At 39.6% G+C, this 17,799-nt stretch overlaps 1 protein-coding gene and 1 long non-coding RNA gene across 5 annotated transcripts in view; one reads left to right on the plus strand and one right to left on the minus strand.

The window, feature by feature from the left end:
- The window catches only part of BANK1 (B cell scaffold protein with ankyrin repeats 1), a 136,486-nt gene that overhangs the window by 96,689 nt on the left and 21,998 nt on the right, over positions 1–17,799 (plus strand). For all 4 annotated transcript variants that reach the window (XM_048305046.1, XM_048305048.1, XM_048305047.1 and 1 more), the window contains exons 9-10: positions 14,342–14,438; positions 15,927–16,232. In XM_048305046.1, the coding sequence (XP_048161003.1) occupies positions 14,342–14,438; positions 15,927–16,232 (403 nt within the window). The remainder of the gene's footprint in view (positions 1–14,341; positions 14,439–15,926; positions 16,233–17,799) is intronic.
- LOC125326602 overlaps positions 1–17,799 on the minus strand; it is a 54,403-nt gene that overhangs the window by 11,686 nt on the left and 24,918 nt on the right. Inside the window, exon 3 of the long non-coding RNA XR_007203909.1 lies at positions 9,445–9,561. This is a non-coding gene — a long non-coding RNA (uncharacterized LOC125326602). The remainder of the gene's footprint in view (positions 1–9,444; positions 9,562–17,799) is intronic.

Genomic DNA, 17,799 nt, shown 5'->3' on the forward strand with positions numbered 1-17,799 from the left:
ATTCTTGGGTTCTTTAGCACTCACCAGTGCAACAATTCAACCAGCACTCAGAGAATACAAACCTGTCAATCATTTTAGGCAGGAATGGAAATCCCAATATGAAATACACTTGGATCTTGCTGGTTTTCATCTTCTTTAAACTGTAATTCCCCTGCAATAGCATTGTCTCTTCTTTATGGTTTCACTAAAGCTTTTGAATTTCAAAACACTGAATTTTAAGGTTTCCTATTCTTACTGCGCGCTCATTCCTCCTTAACCAGCAAGGTTCTCTCAATGCTCCAAAACTGCCTGCTGTGACAACAACCTCTCTTCCGCATTAGAGATTATTTTAAAATAAATCCACAATAAATCCATTTTCCAAACATCCTCAGCATCACACACTGCTGCATGAAGTTACACGTACTGTGAATTTGTTCAGTGAAACGTGAATATCCAAGATTTACCCATCACAGGAACTGCATGACAGACTTTAGATGCCTTATTAAATTTCCACAAAAGGGAATTTACACTCTAACAGAGAAACAAAAAGATAAGGCAGTACACTAAGCAGTCAGTTGCAAAACAATACCAGAGTGCTATGGGCAACAGGTAATACAGTGCCATCTCTTTTTTTTTCTTGTTTTTTTTTTTAATTCCTGCTTGTCAGGGTAACCACATTTAATAGGAGGTCAGTTACGACAAGTGACCTTCAAGTGATAGTTGATAGCAGTAGTCCATTTGTAACTCTTATTTTTCTCCACAGATCCATTTTTTTAGGTGCATTGTATAGATCTTTGGATTCAGACTTTCTTCCTACACTGTTACACGTATTTAGAAAAAAAATGGGTGGTAGAGCTTCATGTAAAATGTTACAGTCCCTTTGAGGCTGACACACAATTCACTACATATGAGGATCTGCCCCAAGAGTGTTGCCCAGCATGCACATGCAGCAGAGTGTGGACTGCATGACTGGCAGAGGCCCCAGGGGAAAGAATAAAATGGGATTCCTTTTGTAACTGGCTGCTACTGTTCTTTCCATCTGCTGCTTGGGTCCTTTCAGCTCTCAAACTTTTGTAAAGTTATCCAGTCTCTACACTCATTAGCTACTTTCTATTAAAGTGCTGCTGGGGGCAGAGAAGATGAAGGGGAATGAGCTAGTTAAAAATTGCTGTATGTCCTGTTGGGAAAAAACAGAAATTCCCTTAAAAAATTGAAAGTGAAAAGGTAGAATTCAATTTCTTAATAGTAACTCTAATGCCTCAGCTTGCTTATATTGCTTTTCTATTATATAGTGTGGTACTATTAATAGTAGTGGCTACAAGGTGTCTGAGAGAGAGATGGGAGCAGGAAAAAAACGCAGTCCACTAATGCATTACATCCCAGGTTCATTAGCATCTCATTTTACTCTTATGCTGCAAGTATGTCTGCATAATGCAAAGTTTGGCCACTGCTCAAAATGATAAACCTTGGTAACTATGCTTGTGGATCCTGACAGTGGATTAGAAACATGTAATGGACTGAGCAGGTAATTGCAGCAGACTAACATTGCTGGTGTTAAATAAGAGCATGATGCTGTAGGAAGCCACACACTGAGTGTAAGATGTACGTTCCTTTGCCCTTTTTCTCTCATGCTTTAGTCTTTTTCCACCTTGGCTCTTTTTTGTCATTTGCTGCTTCTTTCTTGTCTTGAGAACTGAAAGTGCTCACTGAAAAGGTAATATTTGAGATCTGTATTCATACCAAGTTATAATCTTGTAGCAGCTGCCATTAAAACAGCTGTCAAATATGGTTTTAGTGAGCTGTGCTTGCTAAGCATTTCTCAATACTGATGTTACCAGCATAGAAGCAGGCTGATTACTCCAGTTTGTTTGGCTCCCCTCACCTTAAATTGAGAAGAAAAAGTGCTACATGCTTTTTTAAACAGAAATTACATGGATCCAAAAATACATAGTTATTTGTCTTTACGTCTCTCTTGAAGCAGAAGTAGGTCTCAATGCATGTCATACCATCAAAAGTGATTTTTATGGCTTTTAGCAGGTACTCGTTTACCTTCTGCAAGCAGCAACTAACTGTATTTGAGTCATCAGTCAGGGAATGTATTTCTTTCGGATTTATACAAAACACTTATATTTGTTTAGCTTTTCCTCAGGTAAGACAGATTTTATGATATATAGCATGCAGTTCAGTGCATTGTATTGTTCAACCCATATTTGTTAATGTAAAATTCTGAGAAGATACAATGCTGAATATATGAATGTATCTGTCTATCTGTCTGCTTCTGGGGATTACATGGAAAGCAGTTAACAGCTGAAATCAGGCTGTGGTAAAGATCGAAGGAAGGCAACACCACAGGTCAAGTAGGATGGTCTTGTCTAGGGGCAGGGACCCCATTCCACAGCAGGTTTCACAAGTATGTGTGATCCCAGGTACAAATCACATAGATCTGCTCTCAGAAAGACTCTGAAAGAACAGGTGACTGACTGCTCCCTGTAGGTCTGCTACTGTTCACTAGGCAAACAAAGCTAAGAGGGCTAGGTATTTTCTTAAGATATGGGAGTATTTCAGAGAGAATTACCATATAAAATTAAGGCAAATAAACCTCTATTTCTTTCAGTAGCATCTTCTGTTAACTCACTTTTCGTGTTGCATAATTTTTTGCTCAAAAATCAGGAATTTCTCTTCATAGCCATCAAGATGGTTAGAGGAATGGAGCACCTCTCCTATGAAAAAAGGCTTGAGAATTGGGATTGTTCAGCCTTGAAAAGAGAAGGCTTTAGGGTGGCCTAATTGTGGCCTTCCAGTGCCTGAAGGGAGCCTACAAGAAAGATGGAGAGAGACTTTTTACAAGAGCATGTAGGGACAGGACAAGGAGAAATGCCTTCAAACTGAAATAGGATAGGATCAGATTAGATATTAGGAACAAATTCTTTACTGTGAGGGTGGTGAGGCACTGGCACAGGTTGCCCAGAGAAGCTATGGATTCTGCATCCCTGGAAGTGTTCAAGGCCAGGTTGGATGGGGCTATGAGCAACCTGATCTAGTAGAAGGTGTCCCTGCCCACAGCAAGGGGGATGATCTTTAAGGTCTCTTTCAACTCCGTCCATTCTGTGATTCTGCAATGGAAATATTCAGGTGAAATACAATGTGACTTTATATTACATAACAGATTATTGAACAGAATTTGTGTTTGCTGAGTTGCAAGTACTTTGGTTTGGCTTTTTAAAAATAAGCTTGGCATTCTTTTTCTCTACTGCTACCTTCTTTCCTCTGTTTGGGGGTCTGGATTTTCAAAGGGCTTGTAGAAGCCAGGAAGATGAATTTCATATTGCTTGTGTGCTGTATGCAGAATGGACCCAAATTAGACTGGACTTTTTGTCTCTTTTAGCTGTTTTCTGTAAATGCAGGATGTATTTCTGAGACAATGGATACAATTTGAAAGTAGTAAATATACAGCCATCAAATAAAACCAGCTGTCACTGAAATATGTGAAACCAGCAAAGCACCTTAAAATGAAATTATTTGTCTGAACACAGTAGTGTGGAGGTCTCTGACCAAATGCATAGATTGTCTTTTTGGGAGAGAGAGAAGGGCTTTTGCTTAAATTGAGGTCCAGAGGTCTCAAAGTAGTTTGCCAGCTGTTACCAAGTCCTGAAACTTGCTTACAGAATGAAAAAATTATCATCACTATTTTAGGAAGAGAGGAGATAGGTTCTGCCAGAAACTTCACCTTCTCATTTGCTTTCTTAAACTACAGTATCACCATCCTTCAGTTCATACGTTGCAAGATGTACCTGAACTAAAAGAATAATGCAGAATGGCCATAGTACTAGCAGCAAATTTATAGTAGGTGAATCTGAAAGCACTACATGCACCAAGTTTAGATCCATTTCAAGTCAAGCAAAAATAAGAGAAGGACTTTATTTGGATTTGAAAACAAAATTCTACAGAGGTTAATTGTTTATCTGATTGACTAGGGGTGTCATTTACATGATACCTGTTTCAGAGGGAAAATTGTCTTTTACGTTCTTCCCCCTTTTATTTATTACAAAGTGCCTGATGTTACCACATACTGCAGCAGGGTTTTCCCACAGAAGTATTTCCCTAGATAATTTTTGCTGGTGAGTATATGCACAGCCATTAGAATAGTAGTTTTTTAATAGACATAGTTAAATGCAGTACAGGTAATAGCTGCTATTTCAACTGCTTTTCTAATACTTTAGCTTAGCTATTGTTTAGGAATGCAAAGATTTTAAGAACCTTAATGTAAAAACCTGTATCTGAAAAGTCTGACAGTTGTTAGCACATGTATGTGGAACATATTCTAGAAATACCATGGTATTTCACAAATTTATGCACTTTATCCTATTCTTCTTTAATTCAATATATTTTTTAAAGTTGCCTAGATAGAGCAAAACTCCTGCTAGTTTCTGTAAAAGAAGAAAAATTTCTGAGAATTTACCGAGATCCAGAGCAGAAGATCTGAATCTCAGAAGTCACCAAAGAGCTTAGAAATTTCTTTTACTTGAGTTCAAATGGCAAACAATACCATGACTCTTGGCATCTAAAAGGTAGTTCTCATGCAAAATACAGCAGCTGCTTATATGTTAGGGTAGCACTCTGCAGTGTATACATAGAGTATAGGGTAGAAAATGAGGAATGATGTATTGATGCTAGAGAGCCTGAGACCAGTGATAGATCCCAAATGTTCTGCCAGTAGCATTTATGCAACTATCTTAGACTCCAGCCCATGACATCCTTGTCAGTAATCTGGAGCACAGGGCTTTGAAACAAACAGTGCTGAAAGACTGAGGGTTCTTTTCCTCAGCCAGACCATGTTTTCCTCATTACATGAAAAGGGGTTGAAAGTTGCCTGGGCTGTGGGCACGTTTAATGCATTTACTCAGTGCCTTCTGCATCCTCTTCCTTTCCTTCCAGATAGAGTCACTGATTCTTTCAGGAGCCCAAATCCTTGCTAAATGCCATTTGTTTTCTCTTCTTACTTAGCACAACAGAACAGCTAATGCTTAATCTTAAGCTTTCCACAAGTGCTGCTCTTCCATTAGCTCATTACCCTTTCAGGTGTGTTTCTGTCTAGCTGTTATTTACTCTGCAGTATTTTAAACATTTCACACCCCTAGATGATACTGTGGTCATCTAAAACGTAATTATGCTTTACAAAGGCAAAATTCTTACCTGCTTATATAATTTGCTAAGAGAATCAAAGATTTTCAGAGCCAATGATTTTTTCTTGTTTTGGATTTCAAAAAAAAAAAAGCTTTTATATGTGCTATCTAGGGGAAACAAAAGCAGAAATACAAAGGTATGAGATGTAAAATTCTGTTGTATTTCCTATCTGTCAGTCACTTAATGAATCTTCAACATTCTCTTCCACTTCCAGGGACCTGAGCATCTGTGAACTCTCCTGCAGCTGAGTGTGTATCAGTGCTACTGCTGGTTCCACCAGCAGTGCTCACCAGCAGATAATTGCTGCTTGAAATTAGTATTTTAATGAACTGATCTCAGCAAATGTTAAGCAAAATCTCCCAGGCATTAAAGAAATAAGTGGGAGGGAAAAGTAATAACTGTGTAGTTCAACAGAGACGGATGGTCAGCAGGTGCTGGCTTGGCAAAGGAGTGGAGCTGGTTCAGGTTTTGGTCCTGCAAGCTCCCACCCCACGTAGGGACAAGGCCTATTGGGACTTGGCAGTGTTAGGTTTGTGGCTGGACTTGATGATCTTGGAGATCTTTTCCAACCTAAATGATTGTGTGATTCTTTCTCTGCTACTGCTTGATCTGCTGAGGGAGTGGTAATTTAGTAACTACTGAACTGAAAGTTCAAACAGTGTAATCACAGTCAAGTGAAAGAGAAGCTCTCTGGAGAATGGTTGTTGCCTTGCCCAGAAAAAAAAAAAATCAGAAAAGCAAGAAAAAATTCTTACCCTGCTAGATTGAAAAAAATTAACCTGTATGAGAGATGGGAGTGCTTTAGTGCTTTTGTGGAGTTTGCAATGATTACACAGCCTGTCAAACAGCAGTGGATATTTTGTTCAGCAGAATCAGTACTCTACAAGATTTGAAAGTCTTTCAAAAAATTGTGTGGGTGTGTGATAAGTGAAGTAACAAGAATTGTCATTAAAGGAGAAATGAGCTAAAATGAGTCTGAGGAGATTTTATTTTTGAATGTTCAGAAGAAAAATCCCTTGATACTCAGTAGCTAGATTAGAGAACAGCATAAATGCTCAGAAGAGGGAAACTGAGCACAAGTTCTTCAAATGGAGACTGCAGAAATGTGGTTTTAAAAAACATATTTTTGTATATACCAGTAAATTTAGTTGTGTGATTAGAAGTCTCTTTTTGTTTCTCTCTCACAGCCATAGTCATGAAGGCTGTATAATAATAAATGAACAGTTATCAACACACCAAACCTTTACTTACTTTGGGTCTTTTTTGTATATTTGTTTCCCAGTGGCTGTGAATTTCTACAGAGAGAAGGCTTTTTTTTTCAGAAACTCAGTGAAAAGCAGGAGTTAAAAAAAGTTGCAGCAAGTTTGCTATGATTTGATAGACAAGCATACAAAGTAAGTGTGAAATTACACAAAATAATTCTGCAAGTAGGGACCAGTTCAGGGATACTGGCTGATATGCAGTGCAGTAAATCTGCTTGTAATGAAGTTAAAGCAGACAGGCAAATGAAATGGTTTAATAAGGGCACCCAGAACTAAATTACTTAAGATTACTGTAGATTATTTCAAATGAAACAATTCCTTTTTGCTGTTATTAAAATCTCTGAGCCCAAAGTTGGGTATTCATTGATGTTTTAATTTGTTTAGTTTCTTAATATAGTATGAATCGCTTGTTTCAGTCATACATTTGCTCCAGACTGATCACAAAATCATTAGATTTTGGCAGTGGAGCATTTAATTTCTCATTTATTCTATGTAATCTATCTTTAGTAGTTATGTGCATTTTATGTACCTTTAGCATATTGGAATGGGAACTCTAACATTTTGTTATCTTTTGGTATTGAAGAAAACATGGTACCAGTTAAAATGTCTGAGAAATTTTATGCAGAGTAAATTTTACAAATTACTGTGAACGTCACAGTATTATTTTTACTGTCATTCTGTGTCCTTGCTTGGTTTTGTACCTTATTCTGTATGAGGTTTTTATGTTCTAATTTGTTAGGATTAGTGTAATCACCAGAGAAGTATGCTTGTCCACCAGATCATGTAATACTCTTGATTTGAATTAACATGAAAAAAGTAATGTTAAACTGAAATCCATACAGATAAGTGAAGCAATTATGCACACACCTATGACCCCAAAAAATAAATCTGTGCTCTGGGAATGATAATGCTGCAGTTTTACACAGCAGGAACATGCCTTTGAAGGATTCAAAAGTTTTGTGTCCTGCTCAGGTAGAATCAGAGGGTCAAGAGGGAATTTTAAAGATCATCTAGGCCACCCCACCTGCCACAGGCAGGAACATCTTTCACTAGATTATGTTGCTTGAAGCCCTGTCCATCCTGACCTTGAACACTTAAAACTGTTGGAAGTTAAAGGCATAATGGATGTATGTTAAAAGCATAATGGAGGTAGGGGTCATATATATTTAAGATTCAACAACACTGCTGTGTTTATTATGCCCAGACATCTAACAGAAAGCCACATGGTGTAAGCAGCTGAGTGAGGAAGGCATGAGGGGTTTGCAATAAATTATGATTGCTTGCTACTCTGAGAAGTCATTCTGAGTAACAGACCAGTCATTGCCTTTTGTTCCTAGAATGAGCAGATTTATTCAAAAATAGTTACCGATGTTAAATACCTGTTCTTTTTGTGGTCTAACTTGTGTGGCACACACAGGTTTAGGTCAGTTGCCTCTTGCCCAGCTGGCTAATGGATGTTAGTGACACTGAGGGTTCTGTCATCTGGTATTGATATTGCAAGGCCTCAATAAGGCACAATAAACTGCAGGGAAATAGTGGAAAACATAGTGTGGAAAGGCATCAGTGAGAAAAATCCCAGGGACTTTTGATGTCCTTGCACTTTCCCTGTAAACATTTAGAGCAGGGAAGGGTCTTCTAACTCATTTCTGGGAGTTGGATGTGCTGATCTCTCTGGCTCAGCCATGCTGCATGTGCAGCTCCTGGGCACAGCCTGAGATGTGCATGAGTGTGAGACATGGTGTGGGGCTGAGGCTCTGTGTTCTCACCTGTGGTGAAGCAGAGAACAAAGCTGGGGGCCCAGCTTGGGCAGCAGCCTGGAGTACACGGGGCTGGCCTGGCCATGCTCCCTGAGAGGGCAGAGTGCATTGCACATCAGCTTGCTCTGACACATGGGAAGCAAGCAGAGGGCAGTAGCAGTTTTGGCTGGAAGGGTAATATATGCTGTTCTTGGCTTTTTCTAAGACAAGTCTGGCTTAGGTCAGGAGGTCGAGTTCAAGTATTTGAAGGGCTTGATTCAGCCCCTGGGCTGTGGAGCCCACACTGCTTTAAACTTTAAACAGCCCACAGTGCTGTCTTTTTCAGCATTGAATGGCAGAACATGTGCAGCAAAACTTCTTTCCACCACTGTTCTTCCACCTGCCCAGCTTTACAACCAGGTTGGTTTTTGTCTTGGATTATAACACTATATTGAATGTTTCATTGCCCTCATAACCCAGAGAAGTCTGGGTTTTCTCATGGTTTTTTGCAAGCCTGAGTTATCAAGCAAGCTAATGGGGTAGTAAAGGTGTTTGACATTAATAAAGCTAATGAACAACAATGTTGGGAGCTGTCCTCATGCATGCAATCAATTTTATGAAGCTCACTTTTTCAGTCATTTCTCCAGGTGCTCATACAGAACCCTGGGAAAAATGAGTCATAAATACTTAAACACTTCCAGTACTTTGATGAATATTTTACATTGTAGAATATGTGAATATTAGTAATTAATGCAGACTTGAGAGTTAGAAAAATTTTTATAACTAGAATGGCTGGTCACTAAGGCTCAGGGATGCAGTTGGAACTGAATGAAAGGGAAGTGTTTGCCAAATTGTCTGTTTGCTTTTCATGAAGATCTGAGAATGCAAATGGAAAATATTTCCTATGGTATACTAGTTCTCACCTTTGCATTCTGGAAAGCTCTGGCAGGGCAGTGATAATGGGCATAGTGTAGGCTACACCACAGTGAGGGTGAGACAAAAAGAGCAAAAACTGTGAGGATGGATGCCAAATGGAAATATATCCCTTTTGCTTCAGTTGCTGCACCGAGAGTCTAAGCAGACAGTGCTGGCAGGTCTGAGGAGCGGTACAAGGAAATCACCTGGGGCTGGGGAAAAAAAATCCAACTGCTATGTTTCAGTCCAGTTTCTCTGAAAGCAGAAACGTGAGAAAGCAAATCTGGTACGCCTGTGACAAAGAAGTGGGGGAAACATCCAGCCAAGGAAAACAGTTTCTTCTGTCTTGAGGTCCTGAAATTACTTACCCTGTTTACATCCTGTTTTCTTCTGTGCTTAAATTCACTCCGGGTGAGAGGACATTTTCAGTGTGTTTGTGTACCAGCACGTAGGCTTTCTCTGAGATCCAGGTCACCAGCATCTGCCTGGAAAGGAATACAGCAGGAGACATTATCCAACAAGTTTTTAAATGCATTGATACGGTTTTGACATTTTAAGCAAAGGAAACGTCTAGAGGGCTCTTTTCTGTGTAAACAAAGCAGAGGAAATCACTGAGGGTAATCTTGGTGAGAGCGATCTAAGATATGTTATTGTATACAGTTTCTATGACAGGAATGAAAAATAACAACATAATAGCAGCAATTTTTTTTTAAAAAAAGCATATCCAAGTGCATGGTTACCTCATTGTGAGGGAAAGGTTGAAAGAGTAGCAAGAGAACATCCCCAAGTAGGAGAGTAAGTCCATAGGAAGTAGAAGCTGTATCAGGTTACTAAGGTCAGGACAGAATTGTGGCACAGACGCTTAAGAATACTGTGAGAAAGACCAAGGCACAAAATGAAAGGCAGCTATCAGAAGTAATAAGAAATGGTTTTATATGGGTATTTTTCAACGATTCATTGTGAAAATGGAAAGGCTTATTCATTAGTGTCATCCTGGTTCTTGTACTATTCAGTACCCTATTAGCAATTTAAATAATAGAAAGATTTTTCAAGTTCTTTCCAAGTCCATGATGCATTGTAGTGATTTATGAGTGGGCACACTCCAATACAGTTACATGAAATTTTGAAGTGTTTGCAGTTCACATCAACTCCTAGGTTTTCAAAGCTGTTGATTTTACTTTTCAGAAAGGACTGTTTGCCTCATTGAGATCTGCACTGAAGAGAAAAAAGAAACAAAAGATACTGAAAGAAAAAGCGCACATGAGACCATCTTCTCTTGGTTTTCTTCTCTAATGATATTTAGAGAAAATACTTACTTTCTTTAGGATGCCCTGACTCCAAAGACTTAAGACATCCACGTACCTGCTTAGTTGATATCAGATAATTTTAAAAGCGCTGCTGTGCTTGAATCTGGGCTCTCCATGCTCTTGTAGCCTTTCTAGCAAGCCCATATAGACTGTGGTAGCTTTAACCAGCATTTGACAACTTGTTTCTCAAAATCCCAGGAGGATCAGGGCTTCAAATGAGCAGAGGGAGAGGGCAGCTGCTGGAGTCTTTCAGACTGGTGCATCTCAGGGAAGTCACGTGGTAGAAATTGGTGTTTTCTGGTGACTGGCAATGTTATCTTGTTGCTTAATAGCCAGAAGCAGATGCCTAAGGCTGTGCCCGTAAGACAGCCATGCCATGGTTGTCCTCTGCTCTGAAATGCTGAGCTACAGAGTAGCAGGAGGCAGACTCATGAACAATGCATCTTGGCAGAACTGCAAACTTTGAATGTTGGGAGTGGAATAAGAAGGAATGTTGTGGTGACATGTTAGAAACAAATCAGGCAACCAGATTTGTCTCAGCCTTGAAAGAACAGGCCTTAGTGGGACTGGAAAGTATTTTTGGGATGTCTGCTAGCAAGCCTGAATTCTATCCAACAGGCAGCTGGAAATGCCCTAGAATCCAGAAGATCAAATTGCCCTAAACAAATCAGAAGTTCCTACTTGGTTTATAGAAATATAAGGTATGGATATACTTCAGATGTAGCCATTTATATCTTTTACATAAAGGCTAATGTGAGCTGTGATTGGTATGTTTACCTATGAGTAACTGTTTATAAATGAAGTGCTGATGTCCAGATTCTTCTCACTCTTGCCATAACTTGATACAATATCACTGTTGGGTTAGATTCCTCTGCGTTCTTTAATGCTTCACTCCTCACTATCCAATAAGGTTAAATGCACCTAATTTCAATGGTGTCAGCTCTTGCCAGAGCGGATGACTCTGTCTCAGTTTAACAAGGAGCAGATCTTTCCAAAATGTGCCTTTAAAAGATGGCTCTTCAGAAGAGCATTGTAAAAAACGCTGACAAGATGGTTGTAATAATTTTGCTAATGAATTCCTGAGTAAGGAACTGAGATAAATCAGTTCAGGCTTTGTATAAGAGGAACAGCTTTGAAGTTATTAAAAAACTTTACCTTTTTGAAAGTCAGTTAATCAAGACAGTTAAAATACAGCAGTGAAAGAAAATTAGGTATCTACCTTTTGACTTTGAGAGGTGGCATTTAAAAATCTTAGGACTTGAAGCATTTTCAGTCTCTCAGAGGACTTTCAATGCATGCCAGCATTCCTGTTGTGTCCTGAGGTAAGGAAATTACTTTGCTAAGTCGTAAACTGGTTTCAAACATTCAGAGAGGCCTTTTCCATATTCTGTTGCGAGCAGTTTTATGCTGACAGCAACAAATTTTTTTACTTCTTTTTTGTTTTGTTTTTGCAATGCTGGTTTCCAGGTAAGCTAGTTCTTCCTTTGGAAAGTGGCTTTACATCCATAAGAAATATCTAGAGTAAATCAAAGACCCATTTTCAGCCAAACAGGCTCAAACAACTTGGAAGCAGCTATGCTACTGCATTCAAGTTACATGACCCAGCCCATATAAAAGACACTTCAAACCTAAAAAGCAATGGGCATTCATTCAGGGCATCATGGCAAGGTTTGCAAGCTGAGTCGTGGCACTATTCCAATTTAGTTATGTTGTTTTGCATTCTTAAATAAGGACACTTTCCACTGCCTTGGGAGACACTGCACGATTTTTAGCTGCACAGTGTCATCATGCCCAGTGTCAGAGGAGACTTCTGTCAATAATTTATTCATTATACAGAATTTTTTTCTAGTGTAAACATACTTAGTTAAAGACTCTTTCCATCTGTTCAGCTTTTCTGTGTCTCGCAGGTCCAGGAGTCTTTTAGAAAGTGTAGTCAGGGGCTAAACTTCTGAATTGCATCCTGAATTCCCTACGACTCAGCATTATCAGTGGAGCAGCTATAAACTAGCAGAACAGCTGACCTTCAGTCTTCTGAAACATTCAAGTTTCAAAGATGCATACTAATCATATCTATTCTATTGTTTTCTTGTGAGTCACCAGGTTTCCTACAGCTGAGAAATACCTGTGTCAAAGAAGAAATTCAGAAAGTGCCATTTGTTTCTTCTGCTTATCCTTTTGACCTCGTTCTACCAACTGCATAGCCATGAGTACTTTACATTCACAAAGATAAAAGTGGACACCTTGAAAGAATTTCCTGGGTGTGGTACTCCAGTGTCATAGCAGGAGAACTTAATATATCTGGAGCTCTCCTTGCTTGATTTCTTCTACGCACATCTTCTCTTCACAGGAAACATATCAAAGTCCTTTTTTTACTCCCAAAATGTACACTTACATTTAGCACATGCAGGCCTAAATCTTCTGAAGATAAATATTCTGAAAAGCTCTAACTTCGGAGCTTATAAGAGATATCCTGTTCCTGTGAAGCATAAAAGGAACTACAGAAATAATAGGGAAGTTTGAGAAAAACAAGTTTCTCTCACTGATGCGCACATTAGCACAGAAGGCAGAGATGAATCCTCTGTTGTTGGAGGCAAGTGTAGCTGTGTAGAGATCCAAGTGTATTTGTAAAGCAGCAAAGCAAAGCAGGCCAGGGAGGCACCTGTTCCACAGTCTGGTGGCTGCACTGTCTTGAGACTGGTATTCCGGAGATAGCTGTGTACAGCAGCAGCAGGGAAAGGAGGTATTCTCAGTTCCCCAGAAAAACCTGCTATTTCTCAGTATATTTTCCTCTTTCATGCAGTGAGAACTCTGTCCCTGAGGCAGTGGCTGTGGGTGCCAGGAGGCAGCAGGATACTAGGAACAAACTTCTTGAGAGTACAGCATGAGCTCCTGAGAATCAGTTTCTGTGCCATGCAGAAGGGTGTAACTGCTTATCAGTTCTTCCTCTTGACTTCACTGTCCACTATTCTGCTTGTAATTAATCTTGCAGTCTGGATGATATATGGACTATGCTGTTTCCCTACCTGCTTTGGAGTTGGTGTATTCAAACTCCCGGAGTTAACATTTTGTGATTCAAAACTCCTGTTTAATTATTGAGGGCTCCCTTGTGTCTTTGGAGGATAGTTTTGTATCACACTTACGTGGGAATCAAGGTCCTGCTGGGTTTCTTTAAAAAAAACTGACACTCTTTAAAATTCCAGTTGTTACTGAAAATCAGCAATTAATAAATGTGTGTTCAATATTCTAGACAGCAGAACTGTCTGTACTTGTGTTACAGGTTTGCTTTTAGCTGCTGTGGGTGAGCAGAAGTTTGTACCTCTTCTGCTTGAGGAAATACACTGATACTGTTTTAGAGAACTGATTGTTCTGACCCTCCTTGGGCTAATTTTGCATAGCGCTGTGTGAACATAACAGCTTTCTAGAGGAACAAAACACCACTCTGCCACATTTGGTCACTGAGGTAGAACTCCAAACATGCTTTGCAGTCCCATTTCTGGCTTTTCAGAGCACACATGGCTTTTGGTACAAACCACTGCTTGTAATGAGCTCCCCAGAGATTTCTTGCACAGTGTGCACCCTTGAGCTCTTCAGTCATGCCCCCTGGACTTCGTGTTTTTCTGTTGCTGATCTTTCTCATCATCTATGACTGCTTCACAGTTGGGACCAGAGTTGGGAACTGTCTGGACAGCCCAGCAAAGTGCTAGGGGAAGATCCATGAGCTTCAATGCTTGCTGTGCAAACTTGGTATTCCATGTCAGAACCTTGTGTCCTTGTAATGTATTCAGATGTATGCATTCCTTTTGCCTGCAGTATGTATACCACGACATCGTTGCAAAAGCATGACGTTTCTGTCTTCACTTTCCTCCTAGCAGGATGTTGTGTATTATATCAACAGCAAAATGTGAAGGCAGGAGATGATGCCACTAAAACAAATACTCTCCTTTATTTTTCTTTCTAGAATTATGCAGCAAGTGATTTCACTAATTGCAAGGAGGAAGCAGAAGACAGCAACACTTACGAGGTTATGTTAGGCTCAGAAACTCCACCAGCCATGGGTAAGTCATGTTGTTAGACAGCTTTGTTGCTACTGGTATGCGCTGCATTAAATGAGTGAGTTTTATGGGCAGAGAGGGCAAGTTATTCTAACCCTTTCGATTTCCTCATGTTACTACAACTTCCAGGAAGGGCAGATATCCTAAGAGGAGAAGGCAGTTGAGGGATCCAGTTGGAATAATAAAGTCATTGCTCAGTAAGACAGACCTCAGTGCAACCACCCCTCCTTTTAAACTCTGGAAATTTGTGAGCTCCACTCTGAACCTAGAAAACTGCTGAATTCTCCAAGCTCTCAGAGAAGAACCTTCATAAAAGGGGAGGCACTGCCTACTGGTGCAGTCAAGTCCTGTGTGGAGGCACAGATAATTGACATTTTGCAGCTTGATGTTCCTACTTCCAAATATAGATTGATGACAAGCCTGTTGATAATCTGTGTGTTTGTATGCATTGAAAACTGCAAAGTTGCTTCTTTGCATTTACCGATGGCATATATTTTGCATATATCTTAGAGTATCATGGATCTATGAAACTAAATTTAATCCTCTTTTTATCTTGTTGACAATTTTATTTGTTCAACTGTCTCATACATATGAAAAGGGTGTTTCTTACTTGCTAAGTTCAAACTGGTTGCTTTAGCACATATAGGTAGATGATAGACACTGTGAAAAAACAGGTTTGCTCTGATAAAATTTTCACTGTCTCTGTCACATTGTATATGAAACACCTCAGGGTGAACACATGGAAGAAGAACACAAATTGTAGCAGCTGGCCACATTAGCCAGATAAATGCCCTAACCTCCCATTTGAATCAGTGGTGAAAGGTAGCCATCACCAAAGGATAACTCAGAATGGAAACCTACCTCTAGGGCTCAGTAAAGTCTGCTGACAGATTGCATAGTTTACTCTGGTACGTTACTGAGGTTGACTACTAAAATTTTGATGCTGTACGTAGTGATTAAAATGTGCACTTTTCACATCCCTCCACTTTCTTCCTGGTCTGTGGGCCACTAGAGACAGAAGAGCTCTGTTTCCACAAGTCTACAGTCATGTCTCCCATGGACAATGTTTATTTCATTTTAGAGAGATTCAAATAAGCACCCAAATCCTGCTGTACAAAAAGAAGTAACACAGATGTGTGAGCTATGACTTTATTTTGCCAAGTGTTGCACTGTGCTGCATTGAAAGTCAGGTAGTAAAAATTCTGGAGGCAAGGAAAATGTGTGTGATTTCATTCTGACAGCAGCTCTAGAAAAGTTTAACATTGCACACATGAAGATGGTGTGTATCAGAGTAGTAAGGTACAATCAAAACTACCACTGTTGATTTAGTAAATATTTAAAAAGCTGTTCACTGATGGTATGGATTTGATAGCTTTCCTGCTGTATCAGTTCATAAAAGTTTTATTAGCCATTGTGTTGCTTCTGTAGGAATCCTTGAAACAAGAAATGCTTCCAGATGGCAATTTTTAAATGAAATAATGCTTTTTTTAGTATTAAAAGCCAAGCAGAACTCAGGAGATCGGCATGCAACTGGATTGAGATGCCAACAAGAAGTCGAGGTGGATGAGGAAAAGAAGGATGACCTAAAACCCAGCAGAGAGGAGACAGAATATGAAGATGAAGAAGAGGAGGATTCATACAGCTTTCACAACAGTCCTAGCAGTTTGTATGCCAACATAGGGGCTGAGCTCAAAGAGAGCAGAAGAGATTGCTTTTTCTGCAAGAGGCCACCCCCTCCTTCCCCTCAAAATCTTCCTGGCATCCAAAGACAGGACAATCTGCACAATTTATCACAAGGTACGATCTTGGGAGGAAAATAACCCCAGATACAAACACGTGCAAGGGCAGACAAAGTACTGCTGTAGAGATTGTGTATGATCACTTCTAACAGCAGTATCTGGGCAGGATGGCCCTCATGCTACAAAGCAAGAATTGGCATATGAGTCCCTAATTCTGCAAAACAAGCATGTGCATGTGACCTTTGCTGCATCAGAATACTCATGACTGGTTTTGTCAAGTACATACTGTGGTATGGGCTGCTGGGTTCAGCTTTTCCTCACTCCACCTATCTCAAAGAGCTGCCAAATAGTGTGTGGTGCACTGGATTTACAAGAGAGGCTGGAAACAAAAGGTGAAGCCTGTATTTTTGTCGTGTTGACTTCATTATTTACCACTTTCAAACATTAAATGCTATCGTGATTTAATACAGCTTCAAATTTTACAGGTAGAATTAATAGAAAGTGACCGTGCAGAGAGAAGTAACGGTATCTTACTATATTTTAGCCAATATTGTAGTTACTTTGAAGTAAAAAGTTATATTGCAGATTGAAAAGAAAGGCAGAAATTTTGACAAATGCTTTTCCTTTTTTTTTCCCTTTTTTTAAATACATCTGCCCCAGAGTAAAAATCTTAAATTTCGTGTTGTGGTTTGATTAAAGTGGTGACAAACTCAAAATACTATTTGCATCTGCTTCAGGAGGGATGATCATCAATTTTTCTCATTGGGAAAAACAAGTATGCAAAATAATTCAAGCTTAAATACCAGTTTTAAATAGTTGCATAGGGAAAAAGAAAACAACTCTTCTTATTTGTCATAGACACTACAGATAAGTGTGCACACAAATTGCTTCTCAGTTTCTCCACAGCTTACTACTGTTAACACTGTTTTCAAACGTGGTGTAACCTATTAGAGTCTTAAATTACCATCACCAAGTACTCTGAATTCACATAATTAGACAGAAATAGCTTGCTATAGGTAGGGTTTTGTCCTGTGTTCTGCTGTGCAAGAAAAAGCTGGCTATATGGAGAAAGTCATAGGTGAATTCTAAGAGAAAGAGGGGCAGAATGAAATTAACATTGAAGGTGTGTTTTGCTTCCCACAAAACACTCAACTGCATCTCTATGTGTGTATAAATGAGAGGTCAGTTTTGGAACACAGGATTTGTTAGTGTAGGTTTGATATAAATGCCTGTCTTGGAATAGCTCTTACATGGCTACATCACCATAGTAACGTGACCCTCTCTGCCAAGTGCTGTCTGTCTGCATGTGGGTACCAGCAGAGAAAGTTTCCTGGTGTCCTGTGCCAACTCCTGTGCTGGTAAAGCAGAGTTCATCTAAAAGTGCTGCTGTGGGAATAGTACATTTAAAATGTGCTCTGAATTATGCTGTGTTTAGCTGTGGTTTTCACCACTGGGGAATGGGGTATCAGAATTCCTCTAGAGGGGGATGATGCTTCCTTTCAAAGGGGAGCTCTAATGAGTTACTGCTACATATTTTCAGTCAGCTGCTTGCTTTAGGAGTTGCTGTGGAGTACCTCGAAGGCAAGTCCCCTCTTCTGCAAGTCTGTGTGTTGGCAGCGGCCTGA

The sequence above is a fragment of the Corvus hawaiiensis genome, chromosome 5 (genome assembly GCF_020740725.1).
Source record: "Corvus hawaiiensis isolate bCorHaw1 chromosome 5, bCorHaw1.pri.cur, whole genome shotgun sequence".
Lineage (NCBI taxonomy): Eukaryota > Metazoa > Chordata > Aves > Passeriformes > Corvidae > Corvus > Corvus hawaiiensis.